At 39.1% G+C, this 23,654-nt stretch overlaps 2 protein-coding genes across 4 annotated transcripts in view; one reads left to right on the top strand and one right to left on the bottom strand.

The window, feature by feature from the left end:
* mthfr (methylenetetrahydrofolate reductase (NAD(P)H)) overlaps positions 1-19,481 on the bottom strand; it is a 30,938-nt gene extending 11,457 nt beyond the window's left edge. Inside the window, exons 1-11 of the mRNA XM_069694125.1 lie at positions 19,408-19,481; positions 11,872-12,133; positions 10,629-10,867; positions 9,599-9,709; positions 9,310-9,503; positions 6,400-6,650; positions 4,243-4,377; positions 3,885-4,065; positions 1,494-1,676; positions 1,282-1,383; positions 1,075-1,194 (exon numbers count right to left, since the gene is read on the bottom strand). Coding sequence (XP_069550226.1) covers positions 1,075-1,194; positions 1,282-1,383; positions 1,494-1,676; positions 3,885-4,065; positions 4,243-4,377; positions 6,400-6,650; positions 9,310-9,503; positions 9,599-9,709; positions 10,629-10,867; positions 11,872-12,119 — 1,764 coding nt within the window. The 5' untranslated portion in view covers positions 12,120-12,133; positions 19,408-19,481. The remainder of the gene's footprint in view (positions 1-1,074; positions 1,195-1,281; positions 1,384-1,493; positions 1,677-3,884; positions 4,066-4,242; positions 4,378-6,399; positions 6,651-9,309; positions 9,504-9,598; positions 9,710-10,628; positions 10,868-11,871; positions 12,134-19,407) is intronic.
* Positions 19,482-20,354: 873 nt separating this feature from the next.
* The window catches only part of clcn6 (chloride channel 6), a 34,478-nt gene continuing 31,178 nt past the window's right edge, over positions 20,355-23,654 (top strand). The window contains exons 1-5 of one of the 3 annotated variants that reach the window (XM_069694130.1): positions 20,355-20,452; positions 21,278-21,337; positions 21,775-21,840; positions 22,209-22,274; positions 22,362-22,428. In XM_069694130.1, coding sequence (XP_069550231.1) covers positions 20,378-20,452; positions 21,278-21,337; positions 21,775-21,840; positions 22,209-22,274; positions 22,362-22,428 — 334 coding nt within the window. In that variant the 5' untranslated portion in view covers positions 20,355-20,377. Of the gene's footprint in view, positions 20,453-21,277; positions 21,338-21,774; positions 21,841-22,208; positions 22,275-22,361; positions 22,429-23,654 lie in introns of those variants that run through there. The other 2 variants (XM_069694131.1, XM_069694133.1) reach the window with 2 other exon arrangements.

Below are 23,654 nucleotides of genomic sequence, written 5' to 3'. Positions count from 1 at the left end.
CTGCCATTTTGAGAGCGAACTGGACACAAATTGTTTACTCAAACGATCTTGCCCCTACTGGGAAACTTTGCGGTATTTTCATCTCACGCACATGTGCGTTTGACGAAAATACCGTATTGAACTCAAGCGAAGCAAACACGCACATTAAAAACACAAACATTGCCTCCAAGAGACTGACAACTGAATGTACTATTCTGTATATCCCAATTTTTTGGAGGGGTAATCCTGTCCTACCTCTCTGTCTAAAGTATTTTGCAAAATCAATAAAAAGATTTTAAAAGAAAAAAAAAAAAACCACAAACACAAACTTCGATATGAACGTAAGAGCCGCATGAAACCAGGCAAAGAGCCGCATGCGGCTCGGGAGCCGCGGGTTGGCCAGGCCTGATCCAGAAGATGGCACAGAAGATGCTGGTGTTGTTTGGCTCTACGTACGTGTGTGAACAGACTTTTAGTGTGATGAACACCAACAAAGCACCTCACAGATCCCAGTTGAGTGATGAACACCTCAGATCTGTTCTGAGAATTGCCACAACAAAACTAACACCAGACTTTGATGCACTGGCAAAGAAGGGTGATCAACAACACTGTTCCCACTAAAAGTGAATGTAAGTATTAACACTGTAATGCCTTTTTTATGTTTATGTTTGATATGTATGCATCTGGTGCTGGCCCGGCCCGTCTGTCAAATTTTAAAAGTCAATGTGGCCCCTGAGCCAAAAAGTTTGCCCACCCCTGAACTAAACAGTGCCCACTCGCACCTGATTATAATACCATTAATGTCACCTTCAAATTAACTGTTCATTTTGGATGAAATTCTAAAAGGGTTCAAAAAAGTTTAAATAAACACTGTATGCATGTGGGTTCATTATAAAAATCATATTCAAGCTATGTATTAATTTTGCCATTATATTTTTGACTATAAATAACATTTACCTAAATTACTTAATTGTTTTGATTGTAAACACAAAGCCTGCAAATAAAAAGTCTTGACTTTAACACTCCAATTACATGGTAGCAGAATAAGGTTGAACATTCATGAATTCATGCAAAACAGAACAATATCTATCTTACCTTCCAGGACATGAAGCTGACTGGGTCCACTACAGTAGGCTGAACGATCTCCCTGCCAGGGAAGATCCCCCATGTCACAGCATTGGGCTGCATTTCAGGGGCGTTGGTCAAGTTACGGCCCTGCCCACAAAATATTTATTATGACATCTGAATCATATATATTCACACACAATCAATGAATGACAGGTCCTTCTTGTTCAAACTTACATGCACATTAACAATATGGTAGTTGACACGAGGTTCATACTTCTTCAGTACTTTAAGGAGAGCAGTAACATTCTCACTGGAGGTGAAAAACTCAAGATAGGCCTGTATTTTAAACAAAGAGAAGATCATAGCATATCCCCAAATGAGACAAATACAGCACGCTCCCTAACCACTTCATCCAAAGGTACAAACAAGACCAATAGTGTTTTTACCTTCTGAAAAACATAGCCCCCTGCAGGCCCCCAGCCTACTACAGGGTCTGCGGAGGGTTTGCCATTGATGTTGGGCTGAGAGTTGATGGTGAGGACACCTCGTCTGTTCACTTTCTCTAGCTCATCCTTCAGCAGGTTGGTCTCTGGGGCCAGAGGCTCATCATTCCACGGCAAACACATCACCTATTTGAAGATGAAACCATAGCCTGCTATCAGCATGATATGAAGTCATATATTTGATGACAGTTAAACGCAACACAATAATTGCTATAACGGACAGTTATCCTAGCCAGCATAAAGACTGGAACTATGGGGAAACAGGGTTCTGTCCAAAGATAAATAAAATAGCTACCAAAACTTTTAAAACTCATGACTTACTTGATATACGATTTCAGATTTTCAACAGTGTCCTTTGTTGTATTTTTTATTTCATGTTTCACCAAAAGTTTTCAATGGGTGACAGGTCTGGATTGTGAACAGGCCAGTTTAGCACCCGGAGTATTCTACTACGAAGCCATGTTTTTGTAACACGTGAAGAATGCGGTTTGCCAATATTTCGCTGAAATAAGCACGTCCCTTCCTGAAAAAAGATGTTGTCTGGGTAGCATATGTTGCTCCAAAATCTGTATATATTGTTCAGCATTAATGGTGCCTTCCCATATGCCATGCCTCTATTCATATAGATGAATAGATATATAAATCAGGGTTCGACATAACCAATGGACCGAAGAAAGTTTATGGCAAGGTAGCCAGTCACTTGCCTGTTGTCCATGTTCTACAAATCTTTAAAGCCGTCACTGGTTAAAAGACCCAGGGGACTGTACAATTAACAAGCAGATATTTTGGATTTATGGCAAATCGTTATTTGAGAGTGACCTAACACCTATCTACATAAATGTATATATGTATATTTCATTTGTTTATCTTTTTTTTTTCGTACTAGCTCCTGTGGTAAGCTGTAATAATTATTTTAAATAACAAACTGAGGTTCAGGAGATTTAAACAGAGATTTATCAGAGGAGCAAAGAACCAAGTCCAATTCGGAGCTAAAGTTGCGTAAAAGATCAATGTGCCTTTGGAATTGTCACTTTTTTCCCTGCTACCTGTTTTGGAAGTGGTGGGGGGTGGGTTGGGTTGTTGGGAATGTTGAACAGCTAAGAGTTCAATCTTTGTTAAAAATGTATGTATGTGCAGTATGTATAATTATCTTTTTTACCTTCCCAATTTTGTTTTCTTTTTCCCCCTTCCCATCCGCTTCATTTGCTTTTTCGTGGATGCCAAGATATCGTGTAAATACATATCCTTTACAAAAATAGAACACAGACAGATATATGAAGGGACTCTCTAAGACTGATGAAGAAAGCGTGATACAGTTTGTCACCTGGAATTGTAGGGACTTGAATAGAACTGGGAAACTGGGAAACATACTAGCTCACCTTAAAAAGCTTAGGGAAGATGTTTGTCTTTCTGCATCTCAAAAACCAATCTCATGAACAACACAAAAATTGGGTAGGACACGTGTTATATTCATTCTAAGTTTAACTCCAAATCATGTGGAACTGCTATTTATAATTAATAAACATATCCCTTTCACCCCATCTGAAATCATTTCGGACTCAAATGGTAGGTATATTATTGTAACTGGGAAAATCTATAATATACCAGTAACACTAGCAAATATCTATGCCCCTAACTATGATGATGAGAATTTCATCAGCTCAGTGCTAGCACCCCCACCTAACCTCCTAAGTCAACCAAATTGATCCACAACTTTTTATAATGCTAATATAATATAATAAGAGATATAGGATATATTTTGAGATATAGAAACCCAACTCAGCCAAAATACTCTTTCTTCTCTCACCCACATAACTCATTTTCTACAATTGATTATTTTTTTCATACTCTCTCTCTCTCTATATATATATATATCTATATATATATCTCTCTATCTGGATGGATGGATGGATGGATGGATAGATAGATAGATGGAGATAGATAGATAGATAGATAGATAGATAGATAGATAGATAGATAGATAGATAGATAGATAGATAGATAGATAGATAGATAGATAGATAGATAGATAGATAGATAGATAGATAGATAGATAGATAGATAGATAGATAGATAGATAGATAGATAGATAGATAGATAGATAGATAGATAGATAGATAGATAGATAGATAGATAGATAGATAGATAGATAGATAGATAGATAGATAGATAGATAGATAGATAGATAGATAGATAGATAGATAGATAGATAGATAGATATAGCTACAGACTCACTTTAGGGAAGCACACAGGAGAACAACAAACATGAGAAGCGCAAGCTGCCTATGGTTCATTATTTATTTATTTTTGTATTTAGTGTTCCATCTTATCTACCTTCTGTCCACTCTGGTTTGGTTTGGCTGTGATGTAGCAGGTGAAGACCTCATAGACACACTCTTCATTCATCAGCTCCTCACCCCACATCTCCAGCAGTGCATCTTTCGATGATTTGCTTTTTAAGTAGAACAGGTAGTAGTCGTTTAACTCGCCAAAAGCTGGAGATGAGGAGTTTCCCCTAAAGACAAAAGCAGAACTCACCATTTTACAAGGGTATACATAACTCTTCACACAAAGTAATTTACCTTTTCATCATTTCTGCACAAGATAATATGCATCAATAATGAAACTGATAAAGAGATATTGTGATGTGAATTGTCATGTGTCTGTTTAGTTTATGTGTAATCGAGCCTACCATCTACCATTGGGGAACTCATCCCAGTCCTGAGTTCTGTAGATGTAGCTCTTAGGCCTGGAAGCCCAAAAGATGGGTCGGACATCTTCCACCTTCCGTTTGGGATGGGCACTCACTGCCCAAGGAAGAGGACGCCTGGAACAAAAACACAAGCTCTAAAAAAAACTTAACATCTTTCAGTCATAATACCAGGCAAGTGAAGAGCAGGTGCCTATTCCACAAATCAAGTTGAACTTGATCAGGATCTTTTTGAGAGACCTGAGGCCTGTACTACGGAGCAGAAATTGTAGTTGGCAAGGTTACTTCAGGTTTTTAACAATAGGTATTCAATATGACGAAGGTGGTTCACTTCTTACCGCAATTCATCACTGTGGTAACTTATGCTGCAGGTTAAGTTCGAGATATAGGATTAAAATGTTTAAAAACACCACTTACTGCCCAAACAATTCTCTCAAAAAATGTCGTCGCATATTATAGAAGATCGAGTGGAGCCCGATGCTCAGGTAGTGAGAGAGCCTCTGCAGGAGGCAATGTTCAAAGATCACAAACCTCTGGCTTTCCACAGGGATATTATGAGACATATATTTAATTTCATAGTTTTTATACTGATTGATATCAGTATATATCACCCATGGCTTCCTTCGGCTATGGAAGGTCAGAGACTGGCGTTGGCCTAGTCTCTGACCTATTACATTCTAGCACAATAGTCGTGGCAGGAATCTTTCTCCTTATTCGCATGAGCCCCTATAATGGAAAATAACCAAACAGCTCTTACTGTCTTACAAAAGTTTTGTACAGGGACATGTTTAATAGTGTTGAATCATCTCTTCTTTTAACAACAATCTGTAAAAGTTTGGGAAGTGAAGAGACCAGTTGCTCAAGTTTTGAAAGTGAAATGTTGTCCCATTCTTTCCCGATGTAGGATTTCAGCTGCTTTACAATTCGGGGTATCATTTGTCTTATTTTTCATGTCATGATGTGCCAAACCTTTTTGATGGGTAACGGGTCCGAACTGCAGGCAGGCAAATTTAGCACCCAGACTCTTCTACTACAGACCCCTGTTGTTGTAATACATGGCATTGTATGCTGCTCCAAAACCTACGCATTGACTCCATTGACAATTTTTTGCTGGCACATCCTTCCATTATTTGGCAGCTATAGCTTATGCAGATAATGGGCTTAATTTCTTCATATATTTCTAAGATTATAGTTTGCTCTTTCGTTTGTAAAATATGCTGCTCTGTTGCCAGTACACTTGTCCATGTTTGTAGTTGGTCATAGGCTGCCCACATATGAGCAATATGTGACATGTAACACAAGAGGAGAAAAGCAGCTGGAAAAAGAGTGGTGACTAAATTGTTTCAGTGTTTGACTATAAAACCTCTGGTGCTTTATAAACAGCAGGTGGCTCAGTCCTTCAGCTAAAGATGAGGATGAGGAATGACGCTTGAGTTGAAAAACACACTCAAAATTATCTACAGGCCTAGCTGAACAAATTAAAAAGCTTTATTCTCTCAAACACCGGCAGTCAGGCTTAGAGGACTGAGATTTTCAGCACTACCTACCAGAGCCTGCAGGGCTGCTTCAGCCTGTAGTGACTGGCAGGTTTTCACAAACAGTTTGTCGTAACTTCTTACATCCAATAGTGTGAGACTATGCTGATACCAACAAAGACTTTTAAACTCTTCCCAAATGATAACCCATGGCTCACAGCTCAACTCAAAAGAGCACTTCAAGCCAAGCAGAGAGCCTTCATACATGTATGTATGTATGTACTGTATGTATGTATATGTTTGTGTGTGTGTGTGTGTGTGTGTGTGTGTGTGTGTGTGTGTGTGTGTGTGTGTGTGTGTGTGTGTGTGTGTGTGTGTGTGTGTGTGTGTGTGTGTGTGTGTGTGTGTGTGTGTGTGTGTGTGTGTGTGTGTGATTGTACAATTTGGTAGATGTTATTCTCATTTTATATAAATATTATAAGTTTATGTTGGAAGCATATTAATCCTTTTTCTAGTACGTTTCAAGAAGACATCTTGAAATTACCCAGCATATGAACAGTATATTGTTGACTAAAAGGAAACTGATTAAATTGCATTTGTTTACTAAAACTCCTCGACTACTTCGCACTTCAGCGAATAGCATAAATGTGTTTGTTTGACTTACCTGGGGTCTTCAATCCACATTCCCAGTTGTCGGAGCACCTCCATTGGCGCTACCTCTCGATTCAGTGTGTAGAAGTGGAGGCCTGGTACCTTGCCACTGTCCAGCAGCACACGACACATCTCTACTGCCTGTTGGATTCCATAGTTACGGATAGCAGCATCATTGTCTTTGATGGGTTCGATGACTTTGGTGATCTCTTCTGGTACCTCAAGCTTTGACAGCTTGACAAGCTGACGCAGAGACTGGTAGCCCTGGAGATGAACAGGATAAAGTAGCTTTATTCCTGTGTACAATATAAACTATTCCCATTTCTTTAGGCTACACACACACTGGTTAGCTGCAGATAAGGATTTGGCTTCACTACATCTTCAGTTTATGAAGCATTTAAAAGCATGAGTGAATATTTTCTGTGGATTCAAATGAATTCAATTTTTTTTTAAATGTATACAGTGCCAAATGAAAACACAAGTTATCTCAATGCACTTAACATAGTTAAGTCCATACAAAACAACCATACAACACTATAGAGAGGAACCAAACAAGTCTCACATGAGCAATACCAAGATGAAAAACAAATTCCCTTTTAATGTGGAAAAATACTCCAACAGTCAGAAAAAAAACCTCACATTTAAAAGGAAGGTGAAACCTCCAAGGGAATCAAGCTCAAAGGTTGGCAATCATCTGCCTTGACTGGTTGGGGTAATAAGAGGAAGGGGACCCCTACACAACTCAAGCCAAGTATCACCAAGCATGTCAGACCTGAAGCTACTCAAACCCAGGGGAAGCACCCTGCTGTCTTTTGAAACTCCATCTTCACCAAAAACAGTCAAAAGACCAAAAGACCAAAGATTCCGGTAGAATTTTATACGCTGAAAGGATTGATATACGGTGATATGATTGGCTGTGTCTAACAAGAAAGTGGACATCTTTTCTCGCCACCCTTTGACATTTTCCTCTTCTGTCTTCAGATGATCTTGATTTTCCTGGAACTCCCTGGATGTGTATACACACCAACAATTTTTGGACTTGGGGACTGTTACAGTGTTTTATCCAAAAATGTCACTTAAACTGGAAAAAACAACATGAAGACAGAGTGTGGCACATGCTGACTGGCAGTCTGAAGCATCAGGACATTTCCCGGTGGCCTGCAAAAGCATGGCAAAGGCATGGTAAAGGCATGACCCGCCAGTCCAAGCAGCATGGGTCTTGCCTTCAACATCCAAGGAAAGCACGATGGTACACAGCTGATGTGAGTCATCAAAAACAACGTCATTATGTCGCTCTGCTCACACAACAGGAACCATAAACTCTTTCTACCGCTCTACCATAACATCTAAGACAAGTCACCTGGCTAAATGAATGATCAGGAGAAAAGGAAAGGAGCAGAGGCAGAATATAAAAAGACAAAGGTGCCACAGATGTAGCTAAATGCTGCAAAATAAGTGACATGTTCACCATTAAAGGACCAGGTTAGTCAAAAAACTTTTATAATAAACTTACACAGTTGTAGCTTCAATTTCAGTGAATGTGTGTTTGTGTGTCACGTTTTTTTTATGTTAAGTTTCATGCTTGAATATAAAGATAGTCATTGAAAATTTGAGCTAATTCTGTATCTCAGTCAAAATGTAGGTAAACTATTTTGTGTGTTGCTTGTACCTTTTTATGTCCTCTGATTGGTGTATTCCTCGAGAATTTTTGAGGGTGCACTGATTGCAATAACATACCAACTCAGTATCCAGAGTGGCAACTTCTTGATCAGTCCCAAGGTTTTGCATTTTGTAATCTGGACAATTTTCCTCACAGATGAACAAAGTGGCCATTTGTACAACTAGTCTGCTACACCTGACAGTTAGCCTACAGAATTAGCGACCTAGTGTTCAGCGTGAACAAAGTTGCCTGGTTAAATTCCTGGCCTGAATTATTGTCTCAGTCCGCCCCTGGTGTGTGGTATCACCAACAGAGGGAGCCAAGAGAGCCAGTGTTTTTAGCCAAATATGTGACTCCTGGTCATATTTTCACATCATTTTGTGGGCAGATTAAATTTAAAATGAAAAATGTGCTCAATAATATTATTGAGCACATTATATATTCTCCTTGTGTGACAAAACGGAAAAAAAAATGAGGTAATGAGGAACATATTCACTAATAAAAAATATTACTACTGCAAATGTAGGGCAATCAGCTACATTTTGATTAGTTAATAATTTCCCCATTGTGAGATTAATAAAAGTCTAAATAATAGTTCAAAAAAAGAAAGTGAACAAAAACACAACCAAAGGTGATGGCCAGAACAACAATAACATATACAAACCCGAACTAGAAATGCAAGCAATTAAAACTAGGTCAAAGCCAACAATATTAAAAGTAAAAATGAATATTGTTGTGAAGTGGAAGCTTCTCATGAGGATCAAGACACGTTTTGTTCAAACGGAACACTTTACTGTCCAAACTGCAGTATTACAAACAGGAACACCGTGAAAAGAATGCGCTTTGCACCTGACATCTTGTTCATCGTACCATCTCACATTAATGACAAGAAGCCACAGAGCATGTTACTTCCTGGCACTTCAAAATAAAAGCACTTCCTGTTGACGCTTTTCACAGTAAAACTAAATTATTTTTTTTTACTTCCCACATTTACAGCCAAACAATCTAAACAGTGTTCTTTAACATTTTGTATATAAACTGTTAATCAAAGCAACATGAACAATATTATTTATGTTATCTTTACCAAACAATTCAAAACAAATATAACAAGGTTTCAAAATTGTTTCTTTAAGTTTTAGGACTGGGTGACTGGTTTTCTTGGAGCGTTTCCCAGTGAGCCCATTGGTAATCAACCTGTATTTTTTTTTTTTTTTTATGACAATAATAACAGTATTCCTGTTCCTAGAAGAAGCAGTTTGTTACCTGAATGGGGAAGATTCCAGGTAGGATGGGACACAAGATACCAATTGCCCTGCAGTCATCCAGAAACTTTAGGAAAGTGTCTGCCCTGAAAAACAGTTGGGTGATGACAAAGTCTGCTCCAGCATCCACCTTCTCCTTTAGGTGCCTGAGATCCTCTTCATAGCTCTCTGCCTCAGGATGACCTGTGGGGTACCCTGGACACGCATACACAAATTTGAATTAGTAAAATATAATTCAAGTGGAGTTCCATTAAAACTATCTACTCATGATCTGGAGGTGGAGAACATACCAGCAACACAAATGTCAAAGTAGTCATCAAACTCTGATCGAATATGTTTTACAAGGTCAATGGCATAGTTGAAGCCTCCCTCTTCATCCTCCCAGTCTGCTCCCACTGGGTCTGTGGACATATCAGATTATTACACCTCATCTGGCAAATAAATCTACAAACAAATGAGCAGGATCAGAGTCATTCCCATGAAGTGTTTTATGAGGAGAGAATGTGCATCAGAGACTTTTATAGGCAGAGCTGGCAAACTTACGGTTTAGCCCTATACTAACTTGAATATGAATAAAATAATCCAATCATGCTGTTTTTTTCTGCTATGTTAACAAACAGAATGGATCTGATAGTGAAGTGTGTCATTTCGTAAGAGTTGTGATGGTTTTAATTTAATTTATCCACCACCTATCCATTTTACAGCCTCAACAGCAGTGACGGGGAAGGCTACAGCAGAGCCAAGAAGTTACCCACATGTTGACAGAGTTTTATAATTATTCTAACAAGCAGAGGGGGAAGACAAACATGCTACACTGCAGGTATAAATTTACCAAATCTTGTCTCTCTCCAGTTTGTTCTGTAGGTAGCACCTATAGCGTAAAGTAGAAATTGTAGCTATGTTGTTCTCACTTTACACAGATCCATGTTATTTCAGTCGGTGGCAGGTGGAGAGCGAGTTGAAGAACAATTGAAGAGCTAGTCTGTTGCGTTAGCTCTGCCTACTACCTTAAGTGGAACAATCACTGGATAATGGAAACTAACTGTGCTTTGCTTTAGATTTTTTCTGAGAATGCCGCCAACAACACCCAGCTTGCCAAGTTTGAAATACTGAAATGCAAAGCTTTAATCAGTGGGCCACAGGCTCAATAACCATTATGTTACCTCATTCGGCAACAGTTAGTGACTTAACCAACATTTGTTTTAATAAAAATAAAAATCTTCATCTCCAATCTTCTACTTTAAACAACAGTTTTCTACTCTTTATACTCTGGGTAAAGTTACAGTTATCACAAAGGAGTGCAAATGTCCCCTCTCCTACCTCCTCTTAGTGCCATGATGTTTTTGAGGCCCAGGTGCTTTGCTTTGGCCAAGTAGGAAGAAATCTTCTCTTTGGTTTGGTTGAAGCAGGTCAGGTGGAGGATGCTCTCCAGGCCACAATAGTTAACTGCTGTGCTAGCAATCATCATGGATGAGGTTTCCTTGTCTGAGCCTGGGTCCCCTGCTGGGTGCCAGGTAATATCAATGAAAAGGGGCCCTCCGGAACCCATACGGTCAAATCTGTAGAAAAATGACATGCTCAAAAGACATGGTCCCGGTGTTGTTTGGTAGGAATATAGACAATTCTCAAGTGGTTCACAAAAATACTATGTTGATTTACCTTGACGCTAATCTTGTCCTTTCAGTAACCCTCTATTTTAGAACTTCAGCTGTATTAAAATGGGTCACAATAACTAAGCTCTGTAATGTTTCGCCATAAGGATTATAAAAAAAACATCTTGGAGGACCTAGTTTGCTGCCAAAGTATGTAGCAATTGTGCTAAGACCTATCCATTCAGCCATACCCACTTTATCTTCAACATGGTAGGGATGGAAGGGAGGCTGTAGCTCAGTTGGTAGAGTGGGTTGACCACTAATCGGAAGGTTGGTGGTTCAATCCCCAGCTCCTCCTGTCCACATGCCTAAGTGTCCTTGAGCAAGACACTGAACCCTAAGTTGAACCATCGGTGGTGAATGTTCTCCTGATGGCAGCACCTTGCATGGTGATCTGTCTCATTAGTGTGTGAATGGAAAACTATGTTAAAGCGCTTTGAGACCGAAAGGTGATCAAGTACAGACCATTTACCATGGTCACAGGGGAGCTGGACCCTATCCCAACTGACTTTGAGCAAAGGCAGGATACACCCTGGACAGGTCCTTTACAGAGCAAACACAGACAGACTTGCTCTCATTCACACCTACAGGCAATTACCACCAATTAACCTGACATGCATGTTTTTGAATGATGGGAGGAAGCCGGAGTACCAGCAGAGAACCCACACTGGCATGGGGAGAACATGCAAACTCCACACGGAAAGGCCCTTGCCTCAGTTATGGTTCGAACCCTGGACCTTCTTGGTGTGAGGCGACAGTGCTAATCACTGCAACACCATGCCGCCAAGCTTTATAACTTTTCATCCAATCCTTTGACTATGTAATTGTGCCCAACTTTTGCTAATGCACAGGGTTTGCTAAATTAAAACACATCATAAATATATCTGTATATAAAATTGGATTTCACATGCCTTGAGATGAGATTTACAGCTCCACTGGCTGTGCGGGGAGGAAAGAATTCCAGTGAGAACCAACAGTCTCCGGACTCCATTCGCCTCCGCATCTTGTCCCGCAGTCTGTCCAACCGGTCTGCATCCAGGACAGGTGTGGAACATCTGGAGCTTTCCTTGGAGCTCTCCCCGCCGCTGTTGCTGGCCCCACTGGAGTCGCTCTTAAAAGACTGCCAGCTACCATCCCCTGGCTGGACCTGGTTCACCATGATGGCAAATTATACTAAAATGAAGACACAAAACAAAATGTCTCTGTTCAGTCACTAATTTAAGATATTTAGACTAAATCCTCTTCAAAATGATGTCATACATCAGGGCGAGATAATAAATCATTATATCAAGATTTGAGGGCATAATGTTATGTTTAAGATGACATAAAACTTACTTTGTGGAAATTGTGCTATCAAAATTTATAATAAAATACGTTTCAGTATTTTGTCATATCATCAAGAATATCATTACTGCAAAAATACCCTGATTTTTCATAATCATTTTCAGAACCACCCCTAGTTTTTAGTGCACTTTTTATTTTATTCATCTATTGATCAATTGATTTTGTATTTGGTAATCCTTTTGTTCTTGGCCCACAATTAAATTATTTTTTCCTTCCATCCGTCCGTCCGCCCGCCCGCCCACCCACCCATCCATTCATCCATCCATCAACAGGCAGCACAGACTTTTTTTAAGGTTGCTGGTTTTAAACCTTGGCTTAAAAAGCGGACTCTTGACCCAGGCTAGTTAGGAAAATTTTGATTTACAGTGGTGTGAAAAAGTGTTTGCCCCCTTCCTGATTTCCAATTTTTTTGCATGTCTGTCACACTTAAATGTTTCAGATCATCAAACAAATTTAAATATTAGTCAAAGATAACACAAGTAAACACAAAATCCAGTTTTTAAATGAAGGTTTTTATTATTAAGGGAGAAAAAAAAATCCAAACCCACATGGCCCTGTGTGAAAAAGTGTTTTCCCCCTCCTGTTAAAACATAACTTGTGGTTTATCACACCTGAGTTCAATTTCTCGAGCCACACCCAGGCCTGATTACTGCCACACCTGTTCTCAATCAAGGAATCACTTCAATAGGACCTGCCTGACAAAGTAAAGTCGACCAAAAGATCCTCAAAAGCTAGACATCATGCCGAGATCCAAAGAAATTCAGGAACAAATGAGAAAGAAAGTAATTGAGCTCTATCAGTCTGGAAAAGGTTCTAAAGCCATTTCTAAAGTTTTGGGACTCCAGCGAACCACAGTGAGAGCCATTATCCACAAATGGAGAAAACATGGAACAGTGGTGAACCTTCCCAGGAGTGGCCGGCCAACCAAAATTACCCCAAGAGAGCAGCGACGACTCATCCGAGAGGTCACAAAAGACCCCACAACAACATCCAAAGGCCTCACTTGCCTCATTTAAGGTCAGTGTTCATGACTCCACCATAAGAAAGAGACTGGGCAAAAATGGCTGCATGGCAGAGTTCCAAGACGAAAACCACCGCTGAGCAAAAAGAACATTAAGGCTCGTCTCATTTTTGCCAGAAAACATCTTGATGATCCCCAAGACTTTTGGGAAAATACTCTGTGGACTGACGAGACAAAAGTTGAACTTTTTGGAAGGTGTGTGTCCCATTACATCTGGCGTAAAAGTAACACTGCATTTCATAAAAAGAACATCATAACAACAGTAAAATATGGTGGTGGTAATGTGATGGTCTGGGGCTGTTTTGCTGCTTCAGGACCTGGAAGACTTGCTGTGATAAATGGAACCATGAATTCTACTGTTGTGCGATTCTGTGCTAGGTTATGTTTACAATAATACAACATATATATATATGCCATATCATATTACTTGTATATAGGTCGTATTATCAACTACTAATCCTAAGGTGTAGACAAAAGGCTGTGTATGTAAATGAGAGTGATACTGCTGGGCCAAACCAAAAGGTCACAGGAGGAGGTCTACAACCTTTGGGGTCATATTCTGTTTCTCTTTGAGGTACTGTGTAAAACCAAAAGGTCACGGGAGGGGGTCTGCAACCTGTGGGGTCACATACTGTTGTTCTTTGAGGCATTAACAGGAACAGACGGCTGTCTGGAGGACTCCAGGGGGTGAAGGAAGACAACCACCACCTCCACCAACCAACAAAGGATACATCAATACACATGACTTTTTGGTGTCTGGACTATAAGAAGACTGGGTCAGGGAAAGTCAGGAGATCAGACTTCGTGAACTGACACATACTCTGTTGCGGTCAGGGAAACATAGTCTGGACCCAGAGCTCTGTAAACTGGTTATTCTGTTGCTGTTAAATAAATATCTTGAAGCCTGACATATTCTCCTATTGCCTCATTAAAGAACACGCAGGACTGGGGGCTGACACATATTGGCTTTGTACTAGCAGGAGCCCAAGTCCAACACTGTCTACCAAAAAATCCTGAAGGAGAATGTCTGGCCATCTGTTCATGACCTCAAGCTGAAGCCAACTTGGGTTCTGCAGCAGGACAATGATCTAAAAAAAACACACACCAGCAAGTCCACCTCTGAATGGCTGAAGAAAAACAAAATGAAGACTTTGGAGTGGCCTAGTCAAAGTCCTGACCTGAATCCTATTGAGATGTTGTGGCATGACCTTAAAAAGGTGGTTGGTGCTGGAAAACCCTCCAATGTGGCTGAATTACAACAACTCTGCAAAGATGAGTGGGCCAAAATTCCTCCACAGCTGGAAAAGAGTTATCGCAAACGCTTGATTGCAGTTATTGCTGCTAAGGGTGGCCCAACCAGTTATTAGGTTTAGGGGGCAAACACTTTTTCACCCCACTGTATATCCAATGTGCCCTTTATTCCTGAAATCTTTAGAAGCCATCGCAAATCAATTCTGTTTTTATGTATTTACACAGGAATGGTTTGTTAAAAGATCTTCATTCAAGCTTTAGAGAGCATCATAACAATGAAACAGCACTGGTGAAAGTTGCAAATGATCTATGAAACCAATCAGTTAGTCAAACTTCAAGAATGTCTAAAGTCCTGTTCAGACCTACAGCCCAAATCCATTGTTCGTCACATTTAGAGTGTATCCAGATTGATTTTTGAAAGCCTGCACAGCAAAAAGACAGTTGAAATGTGATTTTTGGAAATCAAATCTAAACCACAGTGGTTTGAAATACGATTCCAATCAGATTTCTTCAGGTGCGTCTCAGTCCGGACGCTCTGGTGACTCAAATCTGATTTCTTGCGTCACTCACAACACAACACACAATGACAATGTCATTTTCAGAATGACTGAGTTATCGTAGAATGGAAATTTTATTATTATGGAGCACAATAACAACAACAACAACAGTCCTCGGACAGAAGCCGAAATACACTTCCTCTCCCGTGCCAGCAGCTTCTCAATTAGTAGCTGTGCGTACATTGTTATCACAGCAACATATGCAGATAAGTTGGGGATGCCTGGACTAACCAAATTCAATCTGGTCAATGCAAATAACAGAACAGACATTATTCTCTATTAAAGATCTGATTTGAGAAATGCCTCCCATTTGCCTGCAGTTTGAACATAGCCCTAAAAGACATAAAGCCTGGATGGCCTGTATTTTTTTTCCTCCAAATCCAGAAAAAAACTGAAGTTACTGTAATTGGTCTTAAACATCTTAGAAATTCTTTATCCAACCACACAAGTACCCTGGTTGACATTTCCTTGGCCTATAGCACCACTGTGGGGAATCTTGCAGTAATGTTGGACAAAAATATGTTCTTCAACTCTAGGAAGCCTTGAGGACAGCTTTCTTTCATCTAAGCAATATTAATAAAATGTGGAACATTAGGTTTAAAACTTTTCCTTTTTGATAAAGCTTATAGTTAGGGCAAGCTTAGATGAACCTATACCATCCTTTAGTTATGCTATTATAAGCCCAGGCTGCTTTAGGACTTTCATCATGCACTATTAAGGCTCTCTCCTGTCTCTCTAAATCTAGATTCATTTATGTGCCACCACTGCAGCCCATTGTCTTTATAACTTCTACCTCGTTATTTTATGTTAATGTTTGTTGTCTCTCCATGCATGTACTAAAGTATAATCCCTTTTCTTCTCAAAACACAAAAATGAAACAATGAGGAAAAGTTTTAGTTTTTTCTGCCAATACTTATTGAATATCATTTGCAACTAAATTAAAAAAGCCCACTGTTCAGGCAATTGTCTTTCCATTTGAAACGAGAGCTTTCAAGAAACCTTTTGTACTGTCGGAATCAAAAAACAAAAACAAACAGAATTAAAAAAAGAACGGTCAGATTTTGGTCTCATGCAAAATCCTTTATTCATTTTTTCTTTATGAATTGAAAAAAAAAGCAAGTTAGACTTATTACAAGTCTAACTTGTAATGGATAGATACAGTGGGTACGGAAAGTATTCAGACCCCTTTAAATTTTTCACTCTTTGTTTCATTGCAGCCATTTGCTAAAATCAAAAAAGTTCATTTTATTTCTCATTAATGTACACTCAGCACCCCATCTTGACAGAAAAAAACAGAAATGTAGAAATTTGTGCAAATTTATTAAAAAAGAAAAACTAAAATATCACATGGTCATAAGTATTCAGACCCTTTGCTGTGACACTCATATTTAACTCACATGCTGTCCATTTCTTCTGATCCTCCTTGAGATGGTTCTACTCCTTCATTGGAGTCCAGCTGTGTTTAATTAAACTGATTGGACTTGATTAGGAAAGGCACACACCTGTCTATATAAGACCTTACAGCTCACAGTGCATGTCAGAGCAAATGAGAATCATGAGGTCGAAGGAACTGTCCAAGGAGCTCAGAGACAGAATTGTGGCAAGGCACAGATCTGGCCAAGGTTACAACATAATTTCTGCAGCACTCAAGGTTCCTAAGAGCACAGTGGCCTCCATAATCCTTAAATGGAAGAAGTTTGGGACGACCAGAACTCTTCCTAGACCTGGCCGTCCAGCCAAACTGAGCAATCGTGGGAGAAGAGCCTTGGTGAGAGAGGTAAAGAAGAACCCAAAGATCACTGTGGCTGAGCTCCAGAGATGCAGTAGGGAGATGGGAGAAAGTTCCACAAAGTCAACTATCACTGCAGCCCTCCACCAGTCGGGGCTTTATGGCAGAGTGGCCCGACGGAAGCCTCTCCTCAGTGCAAGACATATGAAAGCCCGCATAGAGTTTGACAAAAAACACATGAAGGACCTCCCAGACTATGAGAAATAAGATTCTCTGGTCTGATGAGACCAAGATTGAACTTTTTGGCATTAATTCTAAGCGGTATGTGTGGAGAAAACCAGGCACTGCTCATCACCTGCCCAATACAATCCCAACAGTGAAACATGGTGGTGGCAGCATCATGCTATGGAGGTGTTTTTCAGCTGCAGGGACAGGACGACTGGTTGTAATTGAAGGAAAGATGAATGCGGCCAAGTACAGAGATATCCTGGAAGAAAACCTCTTCCAGAGTGATCTGGACCTCAGACTGGGCCGAAGGTTCACCTTCCAACAAGACAATGACCCTAAGCACACAGCTAAAATAACAAAGGAGTGGCTTCGGAACAACTCTGTGACCATTCTTGACTGGCCCAGCCAGAGCCCTGACCTAAACCCAATGGAGCATCTCTGGAGAGACCTGAAAATGTCTGTCCACCAACGTTCACCATCCAACCTGACGGAACTGGAGAGGATCTGCAAGGAAGAATGGCAGAGGATCCCCGAATCCAGGTGTGAAAAGCTTGTTGCATCATTTCCAAGAAGACTCATGGCTGTACCAGCTCAAAAGGGTGCTTCTACTCAATACTGAGCAAAGGGTCTGAATACTTATGACCATGTGATATTTCAGTTTTTCTTTTTTAATAAATTTGCACAAATTTCTACATTTCTGTTTTTTTCTGTCAAGATGGGGTGCTGAGTGTACATTAATGAGAAATAAAATGAACTTTTTTGATTTTAGCAAATGGCTGCAATGAAACAAAGAGTGAACAATTTAAAGGGGTCAGAATACTTTCCGTACCCACTGTAAGTTAGATACAAAAAAATAAAATAAAGAAATCCTATTTTATTTTTCTCCATGCCATGTTTGATGGTAGGGGACGTGGGGTTTTCTGGCAAGACATTTACCCCAGACACATACATGTTATAATTTGCATATGCATACCAGTACAACCCACAGGTTGTGGCTAAGCTATTGCATGCATTTGTATGTAGTCTCAAAGATGATCTGCTGAAGGGAAACAAAACAAAAAAAGATGAGACTTCTGTCACCCTTGCAGATCTTACTTTTGGCCAGTTAGGAAGGTATTAGAATGTTTTTTCAAAACTGAACTTCAACAAATATATGCTTTGTGAAAATTGGGATTAATAAAGAACGACCATGATATCCTATTTACGACTTGGATATCTGACAGCACTGTCACCCTTGCATTCCTCAAACAGGTGGTGGTTTACCCCAAATATAGAAGTAGCCAACCTTTGCCAATTCCTTACTGCCACCGGAGTACACTGCATCTAAAAATATACCATAAACACATTTTTGGCAGTTTAGATACCGTAACCAAAGCCTAACGAGAGAGTTTAGTTTTCTCTACTATAGAATGTAACCTTTGCTATTCACAAAGTGTGAATGCACATTGTGCAGCTGGAATAATAACAACAAATAATTCCAAAGATGCTTAGAATGTCAATGTTCTTTTACAAAAGTGACTCGTGCATTCATACACATTACTTACAACAGAGAATGTCAGTGTTTAGAAATAATCTGGATCAGACAGATCAGAGCTGGAAAAATCAAGAATTGTGTAAAAATTATTCTATTAACACAGTGCATCTGTAGCAGGCCTTAATAGGTCCCCTTTGGAAAGTACAGGAACACAGGGTTGTCTGCAAAACCTGTGCAAGAAATCCCTCCCAATCCTTCTGGCTTCACTTTTTAGGCTGTACTGGACAGAAATCATTCAAATTGGCCCACGTGAACAAAAGAAAATCCCAAACCACATCAACATTGTGACAAAGTGCAGCTAGAATATCTTTCATCCCGCTCACAAAACACTGCCCCAGTACACAGTATTTGAGGCAATTTGGGGAATTTATGACGCACTAAAGAATGAGAAGAAAGGTCTTTATTTATGTAGCCTATGTACAGTTGTGTCTTTGTGTCTGCCTATCCATCTGTCTGCCTGTTTATCTGTTGGCGCTATATAAACAAGATATAATTGAATAGATGTTGGTAATAACTCTGGTTACAGTGACCTCATGAAAGTATACTACGCACGTGCACGGAGTAGTGCGAAAGTTGCAAAAAAGCTTTTAAGCCTGCTAGCTGTCTTGGCAGAGCACAGCTACGAACGTGCCTCACGAAACAATAGATGATTAAAGTAGCAGAGAAACACAGAAGTAACTCTATGTTAAGTAAAGCTTTGTTCTAGTACATTAAGACTGCTGAACCGAGATGCGTTCTGTTTACGTTGGAAAAATAAAGCAAACAAAGGCGTCTTTCACTCACCTAACTGCGTCAGCTGTCTTCCTGCTGCAGTTGTCCCAGACTCCCATTCAACACAGAACAGGATCTACTACAACGTGGGAAACGTAAACTGAATACCCCCCAGAATCCGACGCAACGTGGCGGACGTGACAAGACTGTTGCATTCACTTTGTAAGGGGAAACTTGCAGTTTATGCACAACAGATGCAAGCAATCGATTGTTCACTTCTCCTTTGTGGAGTGTTTGTATAAAGCGATTTTGTAATAATGTTATGAGGCCTGACGCGGACTATCATTCTAAAGAAACATAAAAATATATATATATATATATAAAAAATAATAATAATAATTTAAAAAAAAATCACATTTTATAACACTTTAATCATGTTCCCAAAATGTTGTAAAAACAGATCATTGCTAAGTAGCTCACTACTTAATACTACGTGGTTGTTAATATAGTTGTCAAAGAGATCATTGGACATTTCATGGATTTCCTACTGCCCCCAAATACAGCATGAACTATCCCTGTATTTTGGGGGCTCAAAATCATTTATACAAAGAGCTCCAACCAAATAAAATGGATTTCTGAGCACTATCATAAGGTTATGTAGTGTGATATCTACTTTACCCGCTATGCATACATTTAATAAAAAAAAGCTTAGGATTGGTTTATTTCAGAATATAGATTTATGCGTAAATTATACGCAGTTTTAACAGTTTAGAGGAACTATCCACCTTTGGCGTCGCATCAGCACGCGACTAGGTTTGCTGCATTTACTTGTCATGGGAATTATACATTTTTAGTGTAGAGGCAATGTTATGAACACAATTTGAGGACACAGCTCCAGTGTCTTAGGCTATTTGTTGTCAATTAAGTTATCCGATGTTCTACCTACTACATTTATTTTTCAGGGAGTTTAATTTTTTTTCATTTTAAATGTTCTTTCCCGTTTAACTGTGGGCACTGAAGGGAGCATGACACAACAACGAAGATGGCGTGTTGTGGTAACTGTTTTTGTTGCCAATGTTGCTGCAGAGAAGGGGAGACACGGACACCAGAGGAACTGGTACGAAAATAAAGAATAATTGGGAAAAGTTGTGATCTGTTGATTGTATTATGATCTCATTTCGGAATTTCTCCTTGGCTCTCGTCAGTGCCTGGCTTGCTTGCTCCACCCTGCTGCTCAGTCACCGTGTTGTGTAGTATTGAATCTTTTGCGAGCAAGCAACAATGATCTCAAATCACTTCACAATGCATAACAGGCATCTAGGCAATAGCCTATGTAATGGGCTATATACAATGCGTGCTGTTTTTCCGAGATCTTATGTTGAAAAAGCCCTTGAACTACATCCTGTTTACAAAGCCTTCATTTAGGGAATGTTCTCCTTTTAATTAAGCTATAGAGACCCTTATCTTTTTGACATTTTATGCTTTATCAGAGTCCCTTCTTCAACTTTGCATGCATATTACACGCAAATAACATGTTGTCCTATGTGCCAACAAAATGTTTAATTGAATAGCAGTACAACAGTTGGTCTACATTTAATTCAGTACTGTATAGGTTTTCTTCACTTCAGGTTTTGAAGACCATACGGTGCATTGAACATATTTTTGCTTACTCTCTGTTAGGTGTTTACGTATTCACAATATTCAACTTTAATTCTACATTATTCTGAATAGAGCCAGGGGTGTTTTCTAACCAATAACCATTATATCACTGTGACTATATTAAGGATTAAATCCAAAGTGTCTGAGGTGTGAATTAGTATTCAGCTGGTCTTGTAGTCTGACGCTGTCTTTAATTTGAGTAAAATGTCACTGCTGTATTGTGTTTGTATTACTTTATTTATACTATATTTGGATTTTTCTTTCTTGGTTTTGTTTCCCCCAGACAATCCTCGGTGAAATCCGAGATGAAGAAGATGAAATTCTACCCAGGAAAGACTATGAGGTAAGAAGCCTGTTAAAACTATTATTCTGAGAAAAATATTCAGCCTCTACATGTGTTCATACTGTGCTTGGTGCAGTTAAGAGCCAATGGATGTGTGATCCAGGCAATATTTAGGGCGGCACGGTGGTGCAGTGGTTAGCACTGTCACTTCACAGCAAAAAAAGGTTCCGGGTTCAAATCCGGTCCTGGGCCTTTCTGTGCGGAGTTTGCATGTTCTCCCTGTGCTTGCGTGGGTTCTCTCCGGGTTCTCCGGCTTCCTCCCATCATCCAAAAACATGCACCTCAGGTCAGGTTACCTGGCGCCGCGCTAGTGGCAGCCTGCTGCAGCATCTCCCCCCTGAGAGCCCCCCTGCTGTAGTGAAGACATTTCACCTCGGGGATTAATAAAGTGTATCAAATCAAAAATATTTAAAGTGTTTTTATTGTTACCCTAACAGAGCTTGGATTATGACTGCTGCATCAGTGAGCCCTATGTGGAGGTTGTGGAAGGGATGGACAACAAGGTAATACAATATAAATGTGTCTGTAATTATATGTATGCATCAAATATACACAATTAATCAGTAACTGTGGAAGCAAACATAATCAAGATGATGTTGACTGTATAAAAATTAAATGCCCCTATTTACAATTGCACAAACTGATGAGTTTTGTATCTGTTCCTTTTTACTGTTGAAACATTTGGACAAAGATCAGTGCAATTTCAGGAAAACTACTCAGAGTTCTGAGTTAAATTTAGAAATGAAATAATCATATTTAAAGCATCAATATCAAAGCAATTCCTATATGGTTTCCATTCTCAGTTTGGGATATTTTGTGTCAGATGTTTTTATATATATATATATATATATATATTTTTATCTGCCACTAGAAAGCCAAAAAGTATGAGGCAGTTCGGTGGATAATGGTGTTTGCTATCGGGGTCACAGTGGGTCTGGTAGGTGCATCCTTGATCTTTGTTTGTTTTTATAGATTTCAGCAAACTGCAGATGAACAAAAAATGTCACCATCATATCTCTTTCAGGTGGGCCTGTTTGTGGATTTCTTTGTACGCCTCTTCACTAAAATCAAATATACTCTAGTTGGTGCCTGTATCCTTTAACATGACTACAGAATTCTAAATATGAATAGGTAACTGTGATCACTTGCACTCAGCATTCCATGATCCACAGAAAATGGACACTCTGGAGTCAATATTTAATAAAAAAGTTGTAATGTTATGACAATGTTAGTGTTGAGAAAATAATTTATAATATGACAAACATGGTAATTCTATGAAGAAAATATCACAATACAAGGCTGAATCATAATTTGGCAAGATATTAAACTATTGAGAAAATGCACATAACTTTAACACAAAGCTGTAATATTTTGAGAATAATTTGAGAATCAAGTTTGAACTACTTTCAATATACTACATGAAATAATTATTTTATTCTCTATCATATTATGAAATTTATTCTATAATTATTTTAATTTATTGTTGAAATGACAGACTTTTCTCTCACATGGTAATGCTCTTTATGTGTTTAACAGGATAGCAAGGGCTATACACCTATAGCTTCATATTCAATGAAGTAGCTCAGCCATTTGTACTTTTACGGAATTGATCATATTAAGTTTTTTTTATTAACACTGTGTGTATGTTTATTATTGAGGTTGTAATTGCTGTCATACTGAAATTAACTTCATTATACAAAGACGTGTCTTCTAATGTTTTGTCGACATTTAACTGACATTTAAAAGCACATTTAACTACAACTCCAGTAATAAACATAATCAAAGTAAAACCTCTTTAAAGAAATCAGCAAAACTGGCCATATGTATAGAAGGAAATATGCTCATATGGATTCAAAAGCATTTATCCAGAATTACTACACAACCTTACTTGAATATTTGTCCAGCTTCCAATGAAGCTCTTTATTACCAGAACTAAACAATACGACACTACTAAATGACAGAAACAAATACACATACTAATAAAACAACACAAAACAAACAACACTATTGTTTTCTTTTTAGTCTTTTCTTTCAATGGCTTTCATTAATGTGACGGTTAATGAAAGCCATTGAAAGAAAAGACTAAAAAGAAAACAATAGTATAGCCTATTATCTGTTAAGATTAAACAAATGAAAGGACTGTCCCCTGAAAGTGGCCAGTAATTAAGTTGTTAATTTACCACACTAAATTAAGAGTATATGGAAGTTACTTGTGTGCTGTGATGTCAGAGCGATGGCAAGGATGCAGCGATAATTGATGAATAGGTCCGGTGGGGAGTGGATTGGCCTGGTGGGGCTGGTTAAAATAAAGGGTGAA

The sequence above is a fragment of the Brachyistius frenatus genome, unplaced genomic scaffold (assembly GCF_029030835.1).
Source record: "Brachyistius frenatus isolate BFR_SWC_R1_liver_20210118 unplaced genomic scaffold, ASM2903083v1 Contig_16, whole genome shotgun sequence".
NCBI classification, from domain to species: Eukaryota; Metazoa; Chordata; class Actinopteri; family Embiotocidae; genus Brachyistius; species Brachyistius frenatus.
This window is presented reverse-complemented; position numbering and strand designations above follow the sequence as displayed.